We start from the raw sequence: 22610 nt of genomic DNA, 5'->3' as shown, positions 1-22610 counted from the left end.
CACTCCAGCCTGGATGACAGAGTAAGAGTCTGTCTCAAAAAATAACAATAAATAATAAAAAATAAAAACAACAAAGCCAACCAATTCACAACAGCCAGAACGACGTGCTGTCCATCAGCAGATGAACGGAGAACCCCAGCGTGGTTATATTCAAGAATGGGATATTACTCAGCCTTACAGGGGAAGGAGGTTCTGAGACATCTACAACGTGGATGGACCTCGGAAGCATCACGCTAAGTGAAAGATGCCAGATGCAAACGGGGCAGGTCGTGTGCTTCTGTCTATATGAAGCATCCAAAATGGGTGCATCCCTAGACAGAAGGCAGATGAGCAGCTCTCAGAGGCAAGGGGAGATGGGAAATGACTGCTCAAGGGGTGAAGGGATAACAAAAAAGTCCTGGAACTAGAGATTGCTGGTGGTTGCACGATGCTGCGAATATGTGAAATGCCACTGGATTGTACACTAAAATATGGTTTAAATTGTCAATTTTTTTTTTTTTTTTTTTTTTTGAGACAGAGCCTCACTCTGTTGCCCAGGCTAGAGTGCAGTGGCATGATCTCAGCTCACTGCAACCTCTGCCTCCCGGGTTCAAGCGATTCTCCTGCCTCAGCATCCCAAGTAGCTGGGGCTACAAGGCATGTACCACCACGCCTAATTTTTTTGTATTTTAGTAGAAACAGGGTTTCACCATGTTGGCTAGGCTGGTCTTGAACTCCTGACCTCAAGTGATCCATCCCCCTCAGCCTCCCAAAGTGCCGGGATAACAGGTGTGAGCCGCTGTGCCCGGCCAAAATGGTCAATTTTATGGTATGTGTATTTCACAACTTAAAAAGCGAGACGAGGTAAAGATAAAACTTTACCCCAACCCAAAGGGGCAGGACAGGGCGCCCCCTGCAGGCCGGGAGTGTGAACAACTCTTCGGGTCCAGCACGCATCTTCAGGGCTGCTGACGTTTTACTGGCTGCATTAAGTGTGTACACCTCCATGTTCCCCCAGGTCCTGTCCATGAAGAAGGAGCTGAACCCAGTGGAGCTGGATTTCCTCCTGCGGTTCCCTTTTAAGGCCGGGGTGGTCTCCCCAGTGGACTTCCTGCAGCACCAAGGCTGGGGCGGGATCAAGGTTTGTCTTTAGACATTGAACACGCTGTGCTTTCTTCCCCCCATGGAGCCTTTCCAGTTGATGCTGCAGATGTTTACAAGGCCAGAATACCAGGCTCTGTGGCCCACACAATTCAGTAAAGCAAGGAGGCCCCACAGATGGGGATGGAGACCAAGATGGGCTGGCTACCAGCTTACAGATAACTCTGCATTCCTATAGGGAATGTGACATGCGTTAGGTCCCTGAGTCCTGCGTTAGGTCCCTGAGCAAGCAGAGAGTGACATCTTCTGAGGGCCAGAAGAGGCCTCAGGGCCTCTTACCACCCCTCCCCCAGCCTCCCCCCTTCCCAGCGTAAGGGAAGTGGCAAGTGAAAAGTTTGTTCCTCGGATTCCTGGACACCATCAGGGACCCTCGAGTCTCAAGGTCTGCTCAAAGAGACCTGAAGAAGGTTGTCCCCTGAGCTAGAATGGCCCCATTTCCAGAGACCCCGAGAGAAGCAGCCCCAGTCCCTCCCACGCCTCATGTCCCCAGATTGGACCCCACCAAGGAGGCTCCCGGCACTGTCCTGGGATGCCTGAGCTGGGCACCGACAGCTCGTGCTTTGGTGGCCGGCCTCTCGGGCCGGCTTATCCCAGAGCCCCAGTTTCCTCGGAGGGCAGTGGCCTCTCCTCCTTGAACGAACTGTACAGGAAGGCTCTCGGGACCCGGGTAAGTGGGAAGAGTCACAGGGCCCGCTGCCTCTGCCCCTAGGCCCTCTCGGAGATGGACGAGTTCAAAAACCTGGACAGTGACATCGAAGGATCTGCCAAGCGCTGGAAAAAGCTGGTGGAGTCGGAAGCCCCCGAGAAGGAGATCTTCCCCAAGGAGTGGAAGAACAAGACGGCCCTGCAGAAGCTGTGCATGGTGCGCTGCATGCGGCCGGACCGCATGACCTACGCCGTCAAGTGAGTGTCCCGCCGCCGTGCCGGCAGCCCCGCCCCCGAGGCCCAGGCCTGAGGGAAGCTCGGCCCAGCTGCTGTGCTAGACTCTCTGGGGACTTGAGTTGATCCCCTGAACTTCTCCCCATTTTACACAGAAACGAAACAGGGCTCAGAGGGGCTAAATCATTTCACACAGTTCTTCGAGGACAGAGGCAGGATTCCACCCCAGGCTGCAGACTCCAGTCCTGAGCTCTTGTTAATCCTTAATGTCTCAGAGCATCATGAGGGGAACCCCTTGTCCCCCGCTAACCTGACTGCAGAGGGGTGCCCTGCAGTACATGATAGGAAGAAGACTCCCCACGTGAGCCTCCTAGATTGAAAGTAAGATGTCAAGTGTGGACATGAATGTGCACTGAGGCCATACCAATGGGGTCCTTTTAGGATGTTTTGAGGGAGAAAACAATGGCAAAACCATCAGTACTCGAGGACTCTGAGTACCTCGGTGGCAAAACGTAAAGTCAATCAAAGATGTATTAATATGGCTAGTTTGCAAGAGAACTGTTCTGATTTCACCAACAATTTCTCCAGACCTGAAACCCTTCCATGTTGGACGGATGGGTTGTTGAAGGAAGGAGGTGACGTTTAGCACAGAAATGAGCCTGGGCTCCGTCCTCAGAGCACCTGGGGCCTGTCTGGCTTCTTCCCTTTTCATTTCCCCAAGTAGTCTGAAAGCAGCCAGGTTTCCCAAAAGACACTCATGTCCCTAATAGAATTACCCTCTGATGGCCAGGTGCGGTGGCTCACGCCTGTAATCCCAGTACTTTGGGGAGGATCGCTTGAGACCAGCCTGGGCAACACAGTGAGACCCCACCTCTACAAAAAGTCTAAAAATTAGCCGGGTGCAGTGGCAGCCTCCTGTAGTCCCAGCCACTCAGGAGGCTGAGGTGGGAGAATTGGTTGAGCCCGGGAGGTGGAGATGGCAGTGGGCCGAGATTGTGCCACTGCACTCCAGCCTGGGCAACAGAGCAAGAACCTGCCTCAAAATAAAAACTAAAGAATTCCCTCCTGACAAAGCAGAGGCCTAACTCCTGACAGTAGCTTTGTTTTGCTTTGTTTTCCCCGGTAGGAGAGGACAGGGACGGGAGTGGTGGGGAGGAGGGGGCGGAACGAAGCCAGAAGTCACTGTGATGCAGGAGAGCAGCGAGGTCCAGGGAGAAAGCTGGCTGCGTCCCGGACTCAGAACTGGAGGAAGCAGGGTCAGAGTTTGGGAAAAGCCAAGGTAAAGTCCCTCGACCATCGCAGCAGGAACGCCCTCTCCTGTGGGAAAGTGCAGCATGTTTGCATGTTTGGGTCACAAGACCCAGTGTGTATCTGATTCCTCGTCTAGAAGATGAGGTGAGGTGACCTTCCCCGTCTCCTGAGAGCTTTTGAGAAGCACCTAAGTTAGCCAGTGTGACTGCACTCTGGCCACCTAAAAGAAGGAAACAGCCACCCACGGCAGAAGCATTTGTGTGCTCTGCGGTGGCCTGGACCATCCCAACACCCGTGAGCCCAGATCTTCCCTCAGCTCTGACATGTTTCACATTTCTATGACGTGGAGCAAAGCAGATTTACTGCCCTAATTATACAGGGAGGGGGTCGCTTAAAAGCAAGAAGATTGAAACAGACGTGGCTAATAACAAAGCCAGCACTGGCCAAGGGTGTCTCGTGTCAGGCACTGTTGGAAGCATTGACAGCCGCGGGAGCACTTCCACTTCCACACTCACAGGTCACGGGCACTGGGAGGCCAGGCCAGACCACCGCCGGGTGCGCAACACAAACCCTGACGCGCAGCACGTGCCAGTTTCCATGGTGTCAGTGCTCCCTCTGTGGCCGGCTGCAAGCTGCCCGGGTCTGCTGCAAGCTGTCACCAGCCGGCTCCAGCACTCCTTTGTCAAGGCCACTACGTCAGAGGTGGTGAGGCCTGACTGGAACCCAGCATGCATGCTTCTGTGTCATTCATTCATCCATAGCCAATGACCATTTGGCCTGGGCAACTAATTAGCAAAGGTGATCCAGAGTCATTCCTGCCTAGGGGCAGGACTTCCTATGTTCTGGAAGTTCCTTCCTAGACAAGGATCACAGCATCTGGGGTCTGAGTCCATTCCAGAGGCCTGAATAAAATTGGGGGCCTTCAGGAGGAGCAACTCCTCCCCATCCTTGCCTGAGGCTGGCCCTGGTTCAGAACACCAGACAGAAGCCAGCAAAGGCCAGAGCAGGGAAAGGAATAGCAGCTCCAGGTGTCCCCAGAAAGTCCCAAGGGCATGGAGAGGCACTAGCCAGCTGACTCCTGGTTGAACCAGAGGAGCTGAGGTGCGCTGGGTGGCCTGAGTGCAAGCAGACCCTTCTGAAAGTCGACCCAGACTTTCAAACACTCAGGTGTTCACCTGCCCAGGGATGAGCAGTTCTCACCCCTCGGGATGCGGCCATTGCTCCTCCTTTCAGAGACCAGCTGGCCACTAAAATCTTAACAAAAAAAAAATTTTTTTTTTTTTGAGATGGAGTCTCGCTCTCTTGCCCAGGCTGGAGTGCAGTGGCACCATCTCACCTCACTGCAACCTCTGCCTCCTAGGTTCCAGCGATTCTCCTGCCTCAGCCTCCTGAGTGGCTGGAATTACAGGCCTGTGCCACCAAACCTGGCTCATTTTTGTATTTTTAATAGAGACAGGGTTTCATCATGTCGGTCAGGCTGGTCTCAAATTCCTAAATTCAAGTGATCCGCCTACCTTGGCTTCCCAAAGTGCTGGGATTACAGGTGTGAGCCACCACACCCGGCAAGTTTACTAATCTTAGCTCAGGTGATTCATTCTTTCCACATACTGTAAGCTCAGCCCTCTGTGATCACAGAAGGCAGGCCGACACCTGATCCAAAGATTACGGGAACATCACTAGGTCCTCCATGGGAGGATTAGCAGAGACCCCGACTGACCCCAGACTTACAGGGGTCATGTTAGAAAGAGTCTGGGGCTTTTGTAGAGACAGGTGTTTATATCATCTGAAGTTGCTTTTTTCTTTGACTTGTTTAGGCTCACTAAAGCTTTGCTCTAATCCGAACTTCCTTCCTTCTCAGCCCCCTGCCCCCTGCAGTTGACCCTGGGTGCCTTCCAAGGCTGGCCTCTCCCTGCACCTGCTTAGACTGCTCCAAGGAGGAGCACAGTGCGGGGCCCCTCGGGAAAGAAAGGGTGCCCGGGGCAAACAAGGCCAATCCTTCGCAGAAAGGAAAGCCCAGTAAAGACTCTGCTCTCCTGCCACGGGCCTTGTCCTGCTGAAGAAAGTCCACCAAAAAAGGGGCCTCCTGCCTGACCCAGAGCCCACCCCAAGGCCCCTGCCCTGGCCCAGAGCCTCGGGTTCCACTGCCTCTGATGCATTCCACCCCTAGGAACTTCGTGGAGGAAAAGATGGGCAGCAAGTTCGTGGAAGGCCGGAGTGTCGAGTTTTCTAAGTCCTACGAGGAGAGCAGCCCCTCCACGCCAATCTTCTTCATCCTCTCCCCCGGGGTTGACCCCTTGAAAGACGTGGAAGCCCTGGGTAAGTGTAGCAGGCAAGCGATGTTCTCAAAGATGAAGCATTGGCCAGGCGGGGTGGCTCACGCCCGTAATCCCAGCACTTTGGGAGGCTGAGATGGGCGGATCATGAGGTCAGGAGGTCGAGACCATCCTGGCTAACACGGTGAAACCCCATTTCTACTAAAAATACAAAAAATTAGCCAGGCGTGATGGCAGGCGCCTATAATCGCAGCTACTCGGGAGGCTGAGGCCGGAGAATGGCATGAATCTGGGAGGTGGAGCTTGCAGCGAGCCGAGATCACGCCACTGCACTCCAGCCTGGGGTACGGAGCGAGACTCTGTCTTCAAAAAAAAAAGAGACGGAGTATTGTCGGCATCACCAGGCACCAGGGAAATGCACACCAAAAGTACACGAGACGCCACTTCACACCCAAGATGCCGCTTCACACCCAAGACACCACTTCACGCCCGTAGGATGGTGATGATCAAGAACAGGAAAATAACACATGTTGTCAGGACCCTGAGAACTGCGACCCTTGTAGGTTGCTGGGAGGATGTAAAATGGGGCCACTGCTGTGGAAAACAGTCTGCTGGTTTCTCAGCAAGTTACATATAGAATTAGCACATGATCCAGCAATTCCACTCCTGGGTATACACCCAAAAGAACTGGAAATTTAAATTTGTGTCCAAGCAAATGCTCTACACAAATCATTCATAATAGCCAAAAGGCAGAAACCACCCAAATGTCCATTAATTGACGAGTAGATAAGTGGATCAACAGAATGTGGTGGATCTATACGGTGGAATAGTATCCCTCGATTAAAAAAGAGTGAAGCAGGCCAGGCGTGGTAGCTCACACCTGTATCCCAGCACTTTGGGAGGCCAGGGTGGGTGGATCACTTGATCACAGGAGTTCAAGACCAGTCTTGGCAACATGGCAAAACCCCGTCTCTACAAAACGTACAAAAAAATGTAGCCAGCTATGGTGGTACACGCCTGTGGTTCCAGTTACTCAGGAGGCTGAGGTGGGAGGATCACTGGAGCCCAAAATGTTGAGGCTGCAGTGAGCCATGATCAAGCCACTGCACTCCAGCCTAAGTGACCAAGTAAGACCCTGTCTCCAAAAAGCATGAAGTAGGCCAGGTGCAGTGGCTCACAGCTGTAGTCCCAGAACTTTGGGAGGCTGAGACAGAAGGATCACCTGAGCCCAGGAGTTCAAGATCAGCCTGGCCAACATAGGGAGACCTTGTCTCTACAGAGAATTTTATAAATTAGCTGGGCATAGTGGTGTATGCCTGTAGTCCCAGCTACTCTGGAGGCCAAGGCATAAGGATCACTTGAGCTTGGGGAGTGGAGTTGAGGCTGAGTGACAAGAGTGAGACCCTGTCTCAAAAAAAAGTGAGGCCAAGCACAGTGGCTCACACCTGTAATCCCAGCACTTTGGGAGGCCAAGGCAGGTGGATTGCCTGAGTTCAGGAGTTCGAGACCAGCCTGGCCAATATGGTGAAACCCCCTCGCTACTAAAAATACCAACACTAGTCAGGTGTGGTGGTGGGCGCCTGTAGTCCCAGCTACTCGGGAGGCTGAGGCAGAAGAATCACTTGAACCCGGGAGGTGGAGCTTGCAGTGAGCTGAGATGGCGCCACTGCACTCCAACCTGGGCAACAGAGTAAGACTCCGTCTCAGGAAAAAAAAAAAAAAAACAAGAAGTACTGATACATGCTACAACATGGATGGACCTCAAAAACACTACGCTCAGGGAAAGAGGCCAGACACAAAGGCCCCATATTGTGCAGTTCCCTTGACATGAAATATCCAGAATGGGTAAATCCATGGAGACACAAAGGAGACTGTAGATGAGGGGCTCCTGGAGGAGACCCTGGAGGAGAGATTGGGAGTGACCGTCTAACAGGTATGGGGACCACCTCTTGGGCCATGACAGTGTTCTAGAACCGAACGGATGATTGCACAGCATTGTGAATACACTGAATATCAGTGCACTGTACGCTTTAGGATGGTTTTTAAAAGGCAAGTTTTAGGTTATGTGTATTTCACCACCAAAACTGAACGAGGCAGGCGTGTGGAATTCCTGGCTGCACATCACAGAGTCTGAACCCGTGTCGTTTAATTACCTGGTGTTTTTTCCTGTTTTTCTTTAGGAAAAAAACTAGGGTTTACCATAGACAATGGAAAACTCCATAATGTGTCCCTGGGGCAGGGACAAGAAGTGGTGGCTGAGGACGCTCTGGACGTGGCTGCAGAGAAAGGACACTGGGTCATTCTGCAGGTACGAGGGGCCCAGCACTGCGGGGTAAGGGCTCCCCGCACTGAGGCGACCGTGGGGATGGGCCCGAAGGCCCGGCAGGAACCAGGATGTGTAGTTTGCATTCAGAAATGTGGGTGGAAATCCTAACACCACTGAAGGAGGAGGCACCCCCGGTGTCGGCCCTGCTGGGGTCAGCCGGGTGGTGTGGGGCACCATGACTGCCCAGAGGAAAGCATGGATTCAACGGTGGAGGGAAGCTGGACTTTATACGAGACTACCCCAAACAGAGATTATTTAAACAACAAATGGTCAGGCACAGTGGCTCACACCTGTAATCCCAGCACTTTGGGAGGCCGAGGCAGACAAATCACCTGAGGTCAGGAGTTCCAGACCAGCCTCACCAACATGGCAAAACCCCGTCTCTACTAAAAATACAAAAATTAGCCAAGCGTGGTGGCGTGCGCCTGTAATCCCAGCTACTCGGGAGGCTGAGGCAGGAAAATCGCTTGAACCCAGGAGGCAGAGGTTGCAGTAAGCCAAGATCGTGCCACTGCACTCCAGCCTGGGTAACAGAGAGAGACTCAGTCTCAAAAAAAAAATTAAAAAAAAAAAAAAAAGACGACAAATGCTGGATTGACAAAAGCATCCCTCCTCCTCCTCCTCCTCCTCCTCGCTTGGAGCAGGCAGCAAAGCCCAGAGCGCCCAGGAGATGCTCTCTGTACTTTTGGTTAAACCCTAGCACGACCATCCCTCCTCAGCCCCAGAGCCCGCCCAAGACCCCTCCTCACTACTGCTTGTCCTCGAGCGCCTCTGGGCCTGTCCCGGCTTCCACGGGTCTTACAGCGTGTGTTGACCTCAATCCACAGGGCTAAGCCTGGCCCCGGTGGGAAGCCCTCGGCTTCAAGAGGAGGGGTGGGGACCACAGAATCTCAGCCTTATGCCAGGGAGGACACAAAGGACTCAACGTTAAGGCTGGAGGTTTCCAATTCATTGAACACAAAAATCGATTCTGGGGCCTCAGTTCCTTCACTGAAGACATCATGCCATGCCCAGCACCTGGTTAGGGTGGACTGGTGGGGGGTGGGGCAGTGCCAGCACCAGGCAAGTGTGGGGTGCTGGCAGAAGAGCCCTGCCCTCACCAGGGAACACAGCCGCGTGCCTGCCTGTCCTCGTGGGCCCGGGGCCGGGGAAAGCATGTAACCAGCCTCTGGTCTTGGCTGCAGAACATCCACCTGGTGGCCCGGTGGCTGGGGACGCTGGACAAGAAGCTGGAGCGCTACAGCACGGGTAGCCATGAGGACTACCGGGTGTTCATCAGCGCGGAGCCTGCCCCCAGCCCCGAGACCCACATCATCCCCCAGGGCATCCTGGAGAACGCCATCAAGATCACCAACGAACCCCCCACGGGCATGCATGCCAACTTGCACAAGGCCCTGGACCTGTTCACCCAGGTAAGGCCACGCCTGTTCGGGCTGCCTCGCCATCCCATGCCAGGGCCTGGCATCCATCCCTTGGGGCCCTGAGGACCACTCTGAACTCTGGGGACACCTCCCCTCTGGGTTTCCCCTGTCCACACACCCCTCACAGTCAAAATCAACATATTCCTAAAAGGCAGAAACATGCAAATCATTTCAGGTGCTGTGGCACATTTATTACTTAAAGCTTTAGATGCAGAAACACATAGTTTTTAATCAGTTTTATGAACTTGCAAATGAGGGCTGGTAGATGCTGTCCATTGTGTTGGAAGAGCGTGGAACACGTCATGACTGCTCCTTGGAAATGGGGCCAAGCTCCGTGGGGAGTCAACCTCCCTGGAGGTTGGTCAGCTTTCCTGGAAGTACGGAGTCCCACTGCTGGAGGCTGTGGGTAACCAGGGAAGATGGGGACGCTGTACTTGCTGGGGCTCTGGACGCATGACCGGGTTTCCTTGCCTTCAACCCCTCCTCTGATCCACCATCAGCAGGAACAGCTGCCAAAACGCAGCCGGCTAGGGAGCCTGGCCCCTACTCAGCTGCAGCGGCCGCTGGCTGCCTCCGGGGCGGAGGGGGAAGGCCTGGCCTGCCTGGCACCTGGGACTCGAGGACCCTCCTTGGCTGGGATCCCACTTGTGCACCTGCCTGGGGTCTGACTTCAACTGACTCTTCCCTCACAGACCTCACGGCTTCCCCCAAGTGCCACCTTCTGCACAGCCTTCCTGGCTGCGGTTTTTGTTTGTTTGTTTTTAAGAAGGAGTCTCACTCTGTCACCCAGGCTGGAGTGCAGTGGTGCTATCTCGACTCACTGCAATCTCCACCTCCCGGGTTCAAGCAATTCTTGTGCCTCAGACTCCCGAGTAGCTGGGATTACAGGCATGCACCACCACACCCAGCTAATTTGTGTATTTTTAGTAGAGACGGGGTTTTGCCATGTTGGCCAGGCTGATCTCGAACTCCTGATCTCAGGTGATCCACCTGCCTTGGGCTCCCAAATCCTGGCCACTCTTGTCCTCGGGGGTGCTCCTGTCTGCAGGTCCTCATGTCAATATTTCTCCTTTTGGCACCTCAGCATTTTCTCTGTCTAGAACTTTTTCTGTGCACAAACTTGATCTCCCAAGTGGAGCCTAAAACCTTTTTGAGGTTTGACACCCTGTATTCTTTTTTTTTTTTTTTTTTTTTTTGAGACGGAGTTCCACTCTTGTTACCCAGGCTAGAGTGAAAGGGCGTGACCTCGGCTCACTGAAACCTCTGCCTCCTGGGTTCAAGCAATTCTTCTGCCTCAGCCTCCCAAGTAGCTGGGATTTACAGGCACCCACCACCATGCCTGGCTAGTTTTTTTGTATTGTTAGTAGAGATGGGGTTTCACCATGTTGGCCAGGCTGGCCTCAAACTCCTGACCTCAGGTGATCCACCTGCCTTGGCCTCCTAAATAGCTGGGATTACAGGCACGAGCCACCATGCCCGGCCAACACCCTGTATTCTTCTATAACCCCTAACAAAGATCTGCTTATGGGGTGTTTTATTGGTCCATGAATGCGTGCGATCCATGCCTGATACATTTTTAAAAGTACTTACATACGATATTGGAGTCACTCACTAACAATTTCCATCAGCTTTTAAAGGTGCATCGGCGGTAGCGGTGGCTCAAGCCTGTAATCCCAGCACTTTGGAGGCGAGGCGGAGTGGATCCGCGAGGTCAGGAGGATCGAGACCATCCTGGCTAACTTGCAGGTGAAACCCGTCTCTATTAAGAAATACAAAAAGAGCTGTGGGCAAGGTGGTGAGCATGTAATCCCAGCTACTCAGGCTGAAGACTGGCCGAGGAGAATGCGTAAACCAGGGGCCCAGGCTTGCAGTGAGCTGGGAGATCCGGCCACTGCACTCCAGCCCTGGGTGACAAGCCCGAACTCCGTCTCAAAAAAAAAAAGGATACATCGCCTGACATCAAGGTAGTAAGTAAAAGAAAAGCGAGAAACAAATGTTTAGAAATGGGATTTTGTTTCCATTAACCAAACAATGGTACCGCACCTCCCGCGCCTTGGCTGCCCCTGCTGGTGAGGTCAAGTCCCCCAGAAGCACCACCCTAGTGTGAAGGAGTGCTGTTAGGCGCCTGCAGTGCTGTGGGGTCATGCAGCTGGCCCGGCCCTGAGGTCAGCACGGTCCTGGAGCAGTTTCTGCCAGTCTATAAGATCTTGCTGACTGAGGCATATGGCGAACTGCAGCGACCTGACTGCACTGTGAATGAAGCAGGGGGCCGGTTTTCCTTTGGTGTTCCATTTTGTGTATTTTGCAAGGTATCAGTGACAGGGATCGGGGCACTTAGGCAAGGACTGGGCCTTCACTTCCAGCCAGCGTGGAGCCCTGCCAGCCAGCACATGGAGTGGCACCTCTCGGCCCATCTCATGGCTACAGGAGGTGGAGTAGCTGAGGAGTGACAGCTGAGACCTGCAGGTAAGGAAACCCTTCACACGTTCAGGGACCAGTTGCCTCTGAGGGGTTGTGGGCCTCTGAGAACAAGGGCCCAGGGGAAGAAGTGGTGGTGGGTGGAACCTGCATGTCCATGGTACCCTGAACCTGAGTGCCCGGGCAGGCTGGTGAAAAGCACCTGATCGGATGGACTCTGGAGGATGGACGGACGGTGACACCCACCAGGCCTTCCCTTGTCCTTGCAGGCTGGCGAGTCTCCCATTTGCTGGTGTCACTCTGGCTCTTCAAGTGTTCACTGCCAGCGCCCTCCCCAGGGAGCTGAGGTCTGAAAGGGACTGGCCAGGCCAGTCTCCTGGGCCCACCGTCTCCATCCCAGGCAGCCAGGAGGGGATATTCAGGTGATAGAACTCCAGCCGTTCCCCTTCTTGTCCATGTTGCCAGAGGGGCCTGTGCCAGGCTTTCTATGATGCCCAGGACAGGGCCCCACTCTTGGTCCACCCAGGGCACTTCCCCTGGCATTTATCTGTCCATCCCAGTAGAGCCTGGGCTGTGCCCCCACCCAGGGGTGCCTGGCCGGAGAGTGCCTCCCCAGCCGCTGAGCCCAGAGCAGGTGGAGCACAGCTCGGTTTCAAGAAGCCTGTGTGTGTTCAGGAGTCACTACATAGCAAAGATGAACGAGTAAAAGCGCACAAAGCCAGAGACCTAGGAGTCACAACTGGGGCTCAGATGGCCCTGGAGCCAGATACAAAGGGTTTAAGAAGCGACTCCACCCCATCCCCCCATCCCCATCCCTCTATTCCATTCCCTATCCTGATGGAACTTTACCAGTTGTTTTTAGAGTTTGGGATACTGTGCGTAAGTGATGAGGAATGTTGGTAATTACAAAGGAACATTCTTTCTTATTAAAGTAGTCCCGAAACGTCCAGGTTTTGGGAAGATCTTATTAGGAAGCAGTATCAATAATTCAACTTGTAATAAGTACTTGAAAGGGATAAAACAGCCTTTCTGAAAGAAAGAAAATCATACTCAGTCATGACAGCCCAGCTTTCCCTGAAGCTGGTCTGATGGAGACCCGCTCAGCCCACAGCTTTGTCCACACACCCCAGCAAAGAAAAGCATCCTGGCAAGGGCTGGACGCTAGTCACCCTCAGGGGCATTTCTGTGTAAACTTCTCCCTCTCCCTAACACCTGACTGGAGCGTGTGCCCCACAGGACACCCTGGAGATGTGCACCAAGGAGATGGAGTTCAAGTGCATCCTCTTTGCCCTGTGCTACTTCCACGCAGTGGTGGCAGAGAGGCGCAAGTTCGGTGCCCAGGGCTGGAACCGGTCATACCCCTTCAACAACGGGGACCTCACCATCTCCATCAACGTGCTCTACAACTACCTGGAGGCCAACCCCAAGGTGAGGGGCTCCAGTGGGCCCTGTGCTTGGACATATCCCTCCTCCTCCTTCCCCTCCCTCCCTCCTCCCTCCTTCCTCCCTCCTCCCTTCCTCCTTCCTCCTCCCTCCCTCATCCCTCCCTTCCCTCCTTCCCTCCCTCCCTCCTCCCTCCTTCCCTCCCTCCTCCCTCATTCCTTCATTCCCTCCTTCCCTCCCCTCCCTCCCTCCTTCCCTCCTTCCCTCCCCTCCTTCCTCCCTTCCCTCCTCCATCCCCTCCCTCCTTCCCTCCCTCCTTCCCTCCTCCATCCCTCCCTCCTTCCCTCCCTCCTTCCCTCCTTCCCTCCTTCCTCCCTCCTTCCCTCCTTCCTCCTTCCCTCCTTTCCTTTTTGGTCTTTTGTCTTTAAGACATCAAGTAGGCCTGGGCGACAGAGCAAGACACCATCTCAAAAAAAAAAAAAAAGACATCAAGGAGGTTTCACAAACCAGAGAGCTTGAAAGGCAGCACCATCTGTGCTCTCTCCAGCCTGACGTAACAACGGTCAGTCCTTCGCCCCCACCTCCTGCAGGAGCCGCTTCTGCTTGTTGGCACACTCCACACTACCTGCCCCTCCTGCACCTGGGCGGGGATTCCCCCAGAATCCTGGCACCGCAGGCTGTGAGCTGGGACTCGGTGGGGAGGACAAGCAGGGCTTCCTGGGCTGCAGGCCTCACCATTGCTCTGTCAATGTCTGGAGAGAACCCAGGTTTGGAGCAGGACGGGCAGAAAACCTCCGTGGATAGAAGGGAGCCCTGTGTCCATTATGAGAACGCATAAAGGCGCATGCAGACTCCACAGAGGACTGAGCAGAAAGGCGCACATCCTCCGGAAACGGTCTGCAGCAGGAGGCACAGCAGGTTGGGGCACAGAGCAAGGTACACAGCAGGGAGGGCACAGGTTGGGGACCAGACGGTAGCGTATGAATCCCAGACCTGCTATTCACTGGATGGAGGTCCTCTGTAAGCAGCACATACGCCGCTAGGCCCTGCAGCCCCATCTACAGTCTCCTAAGACTCGGCCACCCCATCTATAAACTGGAGAGCGCAGCAGTGCCCACCACACAGGGCTCTTACAAAGCTTTGACTCAGGCTAAGCCTGGCACAGGCCCAGGAGCCCCTCGCCCAGAAGCCCCTCGCCCAGAAGCCCCTTGCCCAGAAGGCAGAAGGCGGTGGACACCCCTATAAACCCTGGGTCCTCCTCCTCACTCTCAGCCTCCAAATCAAGAGCAACATGGACCCTGGCTCTGAGACAGCAAGGCCCGAGCGCCCTCTTACAGACTGGGAGGCAGATGGGAAGAAAGCTGCACGGGGGGCTGCTGACTGCGTGGGGCCGCTACCTGCGTGAGGCCACTACCTGCGTGAGGCCTTGGGGTTGGAGCACTCCCAGGGCCTGGGTGGTTAAACACCTGCCCCTGTGACGTGAGAAACAGTGCTGGCACCAGGGGGGAAATGTTCGAAGCCTGCTCTGCCACTCATTCACTGAGACCTCGAGCAAGTCACTGGACCACTAAGCCTGCTTCCTCATGGGCGGAACAGGGATGACGCCTCCGCCTCAGAGCCTTGGGGCTTCAATGAGGGAAGCCTGGCCTAGCAATGCCAGCTTCAGGAAGCCCCTCTTTTTTTCCATCTCCTTGTAATAAAGCTCAGGACCTGGCCCACTAAGCCCCAGGCATGCACAGCACACGTGCTCTCAGTGGGTGTCCTGAGAAGGCCCCCAGGAGGTGACCTCTGATGTCAAGCACCCTGCCTGGGAGGCCATGACAAAGCCTCCTCACTGAGGCTGGAGGACGACGACCTCCCAGACTGCTGCTGGCGAAGGCTGGGCCTGGAACATGGTATGCTTTGTTCTTTGGGAGGCACACCAGCCCTGGAGCAGCAGGGGGCAGAACTGGGCCGGGACTCGGCTCCCCGTGCTCCCCGTGCTCCCCGGCAATGGGCCACCGCAGGCCGTAGACGCCAGCAGGGGAAGGTGGCCTCCATCTGCCAGTCGATGGGGCAAGGTGCCAGCATGACGTTTCACCCAGAACAAGACCCGGACCTGAAAACACTCCCAGACGCACGCAGGATGTTCAAAGGGACTTTCAGCACGGGGGGACGGCCTAACCAAGCACACTAGTTTGGGAGAAAGTCTGGCTAGAAGTTTTTTATTTGAAATTTTTTAATTTTTTTTTTTTTTTTGAGACAGGGCCTCCCTGTTACTTGAGCAGGAGTGCAGTGGCACAATCACAGCTCACTGCAGCCTTCATCTCCTGGGCTCAGGTGATCCTCCCACCCCAGCCTCCCAAGTAGCTGGGACTACAGGGGCCACTACACCCAGTTAATTTTTTGTTTGTTTTTTGTAAAGACAGGGTTTTGCCATGTTGCCTGGGCTGATCTCAAACTCCTGGGCTCAAGTGATCTGCCCACCTCGGCCTCCCAAGGTGCTGGGATTACAGACGTGAGCCACTGCGCCTGGCCAGATTAAGATTTTTAAGACAGTTCCTTAGCCATTGCGCACTGACACACACTGGGCAGCTTCTAGGCTGCTGAGAAGCCACACGAGTACCATGTACGTCAGCGGCTGCCACATCCTGAGGCGCAGTGTCCTGATGTGGCCTGCGCTGGCCAACCTTCCCTCTGTCCTCAGGCCTCCCTCCCCCTCCACAGACTCCCCACCAGCTCCCACATTCCCTTCATGGCACAGGTCATGCTACACGCTGAGTGACCACGGGGAATGATGTCATCTGGGTCCATGACCTGCTCAGCCCTCTGGGCTCTGAGGAAATAGATCAGGGATTCCCACGCGAACGGAAGACAAAAGTCTGCTGGAACGTTGCTTTGAAACACAGAGCAAGCTGCAGGGACTCCCAGGGAGGGGCCTGAGAGCTACAGCTCCCCCAGGAGTCTCTGGGGGATTCCCTCAGCAGGTGCGGAAAATGCAGACAGCACCCACCCCCGCCCACTGCAGGAAACCACCCTCCTGAGGAGTGTGGGGGGGGGGGGGCAGGAGGGAGAGTGGGGCACAGGTCTCCCTGCCTTTCGGGAGACATAGACGCTGCCTCCAAAGCTGCTAAGCAAGATGCAGGAAAAGCAGCCCGCAAACACTTGTGGCGACCAGACAGAGGTTTTAAGTCACAAATGATAATTTGGAAAATATTAATGTTTTGAGTAAAAATTCATGACGCTAAGCCAAGTGCAGTGGCCCAAGTCTATAATCCCAGCACTGTGGGAGGCCGAGGCAGGAGGGCTGCTTGAGCCTAGGAGTTCAAAACCAGCCTGGCCAACACAGCAAGACCCTGTCTCTACGAAAAATAAAACAACTAGTCTGGAATGGTGGTGAGTGACTGTAGGCCCAGCTACTTGGGAGGCTGATGTGGGAGGGTCACTTGAACCCAGATCAAGGCTGCAGTGAGCCATGTTTGCACCACTGCACTCCAGCCTGGGACACAGAACAAGACCCTGTCTAAAAAACATACACATATGGGCCAGGCACAGTGGCTCACACCTGTAATCCCAGCACTTTGGGAGGGTGAGGCGGGCGGATCACCTGAGGTCAGGAGTTCAAGGAGGTCATGGGCAACATAATGAAATCTCATCTCTACTAAAAATCCAAAATATTAGCTGGCTGTGGTGATGTGCGCCTGTAATCCCAGCTACTCAGGAGGCTGAAGCAGAACTGCTTGAACCCTGGAGGCAGAGGTTTCAGTGAGCAGAGACTGCGCCACTGCACTCCAGCCTGGACAACAGAGCAAGACTCCATCTCAAAAATAAGCAACCTAAAAAATATATACATATGTATATAAACTCATGAGACCAAATCAGATGATTGATGAATCAACTGGTTCTTATTCAATGAACTCACTGGTATTTGACGACAGCTCTTCTGGGCAGCACACAGCGGAAGTGCTGTTATGAGAACATCTGTCTCGCGCTTCAGGAGCTGCAGACTTCAGGGAAAGAACAGGTGTGCAGAACTGGAGAGAAGCTGACCGTGAGCAGCAGGATTTCGCATGCTGGGTACCAAAAGAGAATGTCAATTATCTTATTTTTATCCCAATTACATGTTGGAATTATCTCTTTTAAAGTGGTTGCCACAAAATTTAAAATGACATTTGTGGCCTCGATCCGTGGCTCCCACCATCCTTCTGCTGAACTGGCTGTGCAGGAGGCGGCTCCACAGTGGGCACATGGAGGCGGGAGGAACAAGGGCCGGCTTCATGGCAAGGACGCCCATGAGCCAGACTTTGTAGAAGGAAGAGTGTTCCGGGGCGAAGGTGTGACGTGAGACCGCAAGGAAGCCTGGAGGGCAGTGGGAACGGCAGCAGGGAGGCGTGTGGTCGCCTGGCGTGTGCTCTGGTCCATACTGCCGAGTTTGGTCTTCATTCCCTAAGGCCCAGGCAGCCTAGGTCAGATAAGTCACTTGCTCAAACCCTCTATGTGACTGCAAAGACCCTGGAGGCACAGGAGCTACTAGAAGGATGAGAACCAGGAAGGACTCGACTTCCACAAGGTGGGAGACTCACCAGATGCATCTGAAGATGTGACTAACTGGACTTCCATCGACAAAAGATCGACAGCACTGGAGTCAATCCTTGAGCCACACAGAATCAAACCACTTGTGTTGAAATTGGACCATGAAGGGCAGTCTCGAATGTAACAGAGCGGGAGAGGCAGAGGGAACAACTTCCAATTCAGCCCTGTGGCCTCTGAGGCACAGTGAAGCACAGCAAACACCTGCCCCACGGGAGGTGCAGAGAGCACCGCCTGCAGAAGTGCTGTCCGAGGTGGAGGGAGGTGCCGCACAGCCCCTTGTGAGAGAAGCCAAAGGGGCCGGACACTGGTGTCTGATGGTGCGGGATAGGGAAGAAAGGTGGCCCTGGGGCCTGGCGACCCTGAAGGTAAACGGCCAGGAGGCCGACCTGGAGGGCAAGAAGGCCGCAGCACCAAAGGCTGGGTTCCCATGCCCTGCCTGCCTGAGCCTGACCCTCTTTCATGGCAGAGAAGGGGCACAGGGGCGCATCTTCCCCTACACACTGTCATCCTTCCTCAGGTGCCCTGGGACGATCTCCGCTACCTTTTTGGTGAAATCATGTATGGCGGCCACATCACAGATGATTGGGACCGTCGGCTGTGCAGGACCTACCTGGCCGAATACATCCGAACGGAGATGCTGGAAGGAGACGTCCTGCTGGCCCCCGGCTTTCAGATCCCCCCCAACCTGGACTACAAGGTAAGGTGACAAGTTAAACAGGAGCTTAACGTAATGAAGGTTCGTGCCTCCCAGTGAGAGTCTGGCAGCACAAATGGAGTATCCATAACTGAGCAAGAACCCAGGCAACCAAACTAAGAGGATGAGAAATGTGTCTCACTTAGAAGAAGCACAAGGCTAATACAAACAACTTTTTTTTTTTTTTTTTTTTGAGACGGAGTCTTGCTCTGCCGCCCAGGCTGGAGTGCAGTGGCCGGATCTCAGCTCACTGCAAGCTCCGCCTCCCAGGTTTACGCCATTCTCCTGCCTCAGCCTCCCGAGTAGCTGGGACTACAGGCGCCCGCCACGTCGCCCGGCTAGTTTTTTGTATTTTTTTAGTAGAGACGGGGTTTCACCTTGTTAGCCAGGATGGTCTCGATCTCCTGACCTTGTGATCCACCCGTCTCGGCCTCCCAAAGTGCTGGGATTACAGGCTTGAGCCACTGCGCCCGGCCACAACTTTATTTTTTTAAATTTAAAAAACAGAAATGCAGCCTCAGGGAAGGGGGAATGGAATTTTCCTTTATGTTGCTTGGAGCACAGGGGGCAGCCCACAAAGGGGGCTGGGAAACAAGTGGGATCCGTACAGACAGCAAGACGTGGGTGGAATGTTCTGGCAAGGAACGCTTAATGAACAGGACATGGGTTTCAGCCTGCACAGCTTTGCGTCTGCTTACAAACTGTCCTCTTTTTTAGGGTTACCACGAATACATTGATGAGAACCTGCCCCCAGAGAGTCCCTACCTATACGGCCTGCACCCCAACGCAGAGATTGGCTTTCTGACGGTCACCTCAGAGAAGCTGTTCCGCACTGTCCTGGAAATGCAGCCAAAAGAGACGGACTCAGGGGCAGGCACAGGAGTGTCCCGCGAGGAGAAGGCAGGATCTTTAAAACCGCTACCAAGCAAGAGGAAAGGGGGAGGATCTAGAACCGGGGACGGGGTGGCAGGAACTGGCGGCAGTACAGGGGAACTTGCTGGTGAGGTACACCCTGCCCCAGCCTCGGGCTTGGGTATCAGAAACGCTGGGGTGGGACCCACAGGCTGGTCGGCAGGTCCTCAGGCATGGCAGCTGCAGGCTTCGTTCGGGTGAGGGCATGGGCCCAGACAAAAGGGATCCTCAGGGGTGTGGATGCGGCTCCGAGAGCACCCCAGCCCTCCGCCCTGCAGTCTTCCAGCTTCCCCAGCTGAGTGCCAGGGAAGACACTGGCCATTCCCCGCCCTGGCCCGGCCAGCACAACAGCAGTAGCAGCTTGTGCAGGGCAGCCGGATGAGCAGGAAGGTGCTCTAGAGCAGCTCAGGGGCCACGACGGCAGGTCCTGCTGCTCACAGTATTAGATAGAGCTCAGGGATGTCAGTGCTCTGAACAAATTCTCACTTGTCTGGGGAGCTCTGTGCGGCCTCCTGGGTACCTCCCCCGCCTTTTTTTTTTTTTTTTTTTGAGACGGAGTTTTGCTCTCGTTGCCCAGGCTGGAGTACAATGGCGCGATCTCGGTTCACTGAAACCTCCGCCTCCCGGGTTCAAGAGATTCTCCTGGCTCAGCCTCCCAAGTAGCTAGGATTACAGGCACATGCCACCACGCCTGGCTAATTTTGTATTTGTGATAGAGACAGGATTTCACCGTGCTGGCCAGGCTGGTCTTGAACTCCTGATCTCAGGTGACCAACCCGCCTTGGCCTCCCAAAGTGCTGGGATTACAGGTATGAGCCACTGCACCTGGCCTGTACTTCTTAATAGAATGTGGAAAAGCTCTATTATGTATTAGCCAAGCACTAGGCTTCCCAGTAGACTGAATTCTCTATGTGAAACCCTTCTTAGTCTAATGATTGACATTAGAAACTGACTGACAGATGGTGTGCAGGTGACCACTGCACTGTGTGGGCCACTCCTTAACAGGGTGTGACTGGCACGGTCCCTACAGAAAGCCCAAGTAAAGGACAAAGTTGCAATCCCTCAACCACTGGCTAAATTTGACCAGAGGCCGGTGCATGGGAATAAACGTCTGAGGCACTGGGCCAGGTGGCCTGAGGCACCCACGGCCGCAGCTGCAGGGCCTTGTAGTGAGATCAGAACATTCAGAGCCGCTGGCCAAGGCTCCCTCCCCTGGTCAAGGGTGTGGCTGCACCCACGACCCTGCGTTTCTGGCCACCCCACTTGCCTCCCCCCTTCCCTCCAGGAGTCGGGGCTGGGAACATTCGGGGCGGGCTCCCTGACCCTGCAGCAGGTGGGGCGCGCTCCTCACAGTGACGGGCTATCTGGGGACTGGCTTCCAGGTGAAGGCCGTGCTGGACGACATCCTGGAGAAGATTCCGGAGACTTTCAACATGGCTGAGATCATGGCAAAGGCAGCGGAAAAGACCCCCTACGTGGTAGTGGCCTTTCAAGAATGTGAAAGAATGAACATCCTGACCAACGAAATGCGCCGTTCACTGAAGGAGCTGAACCTAGGGCTGAAGGTAAAGATGGGTCAGCCAGGCCCCAAGGACGTGGCTGGATGGCGAAACCAGCAGAAACCCAGGCCTCTGGCAACCCAGGCCTAGCACGGGCCCTGGAATCAGCATGGTACTGCTCCCTCTCCAGAATTCTGGGTGTTCCAGAACAAGCCCCAAGGAGCTCATCTAGACAGTTCCTGAGCAGGAAGCGCTTGCATGGCCCTGATGCAGGGTATCTCGAGAGGCAGGGTGTCTCGAGAGGCGCAGCACAAAACCACACTGTGTTGACAACTCGTGACATGCACTGGGGCTGGTGCTCTCCCAGGCCCCAACCCAGGGCTCCGTCTGTGTGTCTCCTAGGGAGAATTGACCATCACGACCGACATGGAAGATCTGTCCACGGCTCTCTTCTATGACACCGTGCCTGATACGTGGGTGGCCCGGGCCTACCCCTCCATGATGGGCCTGGCGGCCTGGTACGCAGACCTGCTGCTCCGCATCAGGGTAAGTGCCGTTTTCTCTGAGAGGCTTCCTAAGACTCAGGGACTGAGTGCCCAGGGCTCGGCACACTCCACACCCTAGAGCCTGCAGGAGCATGGCCAGGAGGCTCCTGGGGGCCTGTCCTCCATCAGACCAGGGCCAGAAGGGCCTAGCCCACGCCCCACCCATCCCCTCCCACGCCCTGACAGTGCAGCCACTTCCTCCCAAAGGAGGAAAACAAGCCAGGCCACAGAGAGCAGCTTCCATCAGCTCTTCCTCGAGCGACCCTCAAAGGGTAAGCTGCCCGCTGTAAGGAGCGAGGCAGTGAAGGCAAGAGCCTCTCTGCGCTCCTAAATTATCCACAAACGGGTAGCCATTCCCTTCCTGACCCTTCTCTACCTGTTCCCTTGTTTAAAATGGAGCAGACAACAGCTGGACGTGGTGGCTCATGCCTGTAATCCCAGTACTTTGGGAGATCAAGGCAGGAGGATCACTTGAGGCCAGGAGTTCGAGACCAGCCTGGCCAACATGGCGAAACCCCGTCTCTACTAAAAATACAAAAATAAGCCAAGCATGATGGCCTGCACCTGTAATCTCAGCTACTAAGGAGGCTGAGGCAGAAGAATCGCTCGAACCCAGGAGGTGGAGGTTGTGGTGAGCCAAGATTGTGCCATTGCACTCCAGCCTGGGTGACAGAGCGAACTCCGTCTCAAAAAAAAAAAAAAAAAAAAAAGGCAGACACCAAAGTTGCGTCACGGCAGGTGGCTGGGCTCCATGGCCCCTACTCTGTCCCGCACTTCTAGCTTGCTGAGTAGCCCATGGAAGGTTCTGGCAGGAACCCTGCTCAGAACGGCCAAGGCCCTGTCGTTCCCATGCCCTCTCCTCTCAGTGGCTCGTGTGTCCTTGCAGGAACTCGAGGCCTGGACAACAGACTTTGCCCTGCCCACCACCGTGTGGCTGGCTGGCTTCTTCAACCCCCAGTCGTTCCTCACGGCCATCATGCAGTCCATGGCCAGAAAGAACGAGTGGCCCCTGGACAAGATGTGTCTGTCTGTGGAGGTGACCAAGAAAAACCGAGAGGACATGACCGCTCCCCCCCGAGAGGGCTCCTATGTGTATGGACTCTTCATGGAAGGTAAGGAGGGTTCTGTCTGCAGAAGCTTCCAGAGCCAGTGCTACTTGCCAAGACGAGATAAAACTAGCTCTTGGCAAAGACAGGCTGTTCAAGAGCTGTGGGGACAGGCAGGAGAGAGGTGCTCTCAGGGGGCATCAGCCTGCAGGTCAGAGCCACACTGACGCTAGAGAGGGTTGAGAGGATTC

The 22610-nt window shown here is 54.7% G+C and overlaps 1 protein-coding gene and 1 long non-coding RNA gene across 3 annotated transcripts in view; one reads left to right on the top strand and one right to left on the bottom strand.

The window, feature by feature from the left end:
* The window catches only part of LOC116271086 (dynein heavy chain 17, axonemal-like), a 46423-nt gene that overhangs the window by 22389 nt on the left and 1424 nt on the right, over positions 1-22610 (top strand). Inside the window, exons 16-26 of one of the 2 annotated variants that reach the window (XM_031657832.1) lie at positions 998-1120; positions 1850-2043; positions 5438-5586; positions 7724-7851; positions 9054-9281; positions 12945-13136; positions 18181-18360; positions 19075-19257; positions 20652-20834; positions 21171-21314; positions 22200-22425. In XM_031657832.1, the coding sequence (XP_031513692.1) occupies positions 998-1120; positions 1850-2043; positions 5438-5586; positions 7724-7851; positions 9054-9281; positions 12945-13136; positions 18181-18360; positions 19075-19257; positions 20652-20834; positions 21171-21314; positions 22200-22425 (1930 nt within the window). Of the gene's footprint in view, positions 1-997; positions 1121-1849; positions 2044-5437; positions 5587-7723; positions 7852-9053; positions 9282-12944; positions 13137-13858; positions 14167-18180; positions 18361-19074; positions 19258-20651; positions 20835-21170; positions 21315-22199; positions 22426-22610 lie in introns of those variants that run through there. The other variant, XM_031657833.1, reaches the window with a different exon arrangement.
* LOC110741529 lies at positions 9460-18187 on the bottom strand. Its single transcript, XR_002517822.2, has 2 exons — positions 16993-18187; positions 9460-9690 (listed from the first exon to the last, which is right to left on the bottom strand). It is a non-coding gene; the product is annotated as an uncharacterized LOC110741529 (long non-coding RNA).

Source organism: Papio anubis, chromosome 17 (genome assembly GCF_008728515.1).
Source record: "Papio anubis isolate 15944 chromosome 17, Panubis1.0, whole genome shotgun sequence".
NCBI lineage: Eukaryota > Metazoa > Chordata > Mammalia > Primates > Cercopithecidae > Papio > Papio anubis.
The sequence above is the reverse complement of the archived record's forward strand: the minus strand, read 5'-3'. Positions and strand labels throughout refer to the sequence as shown.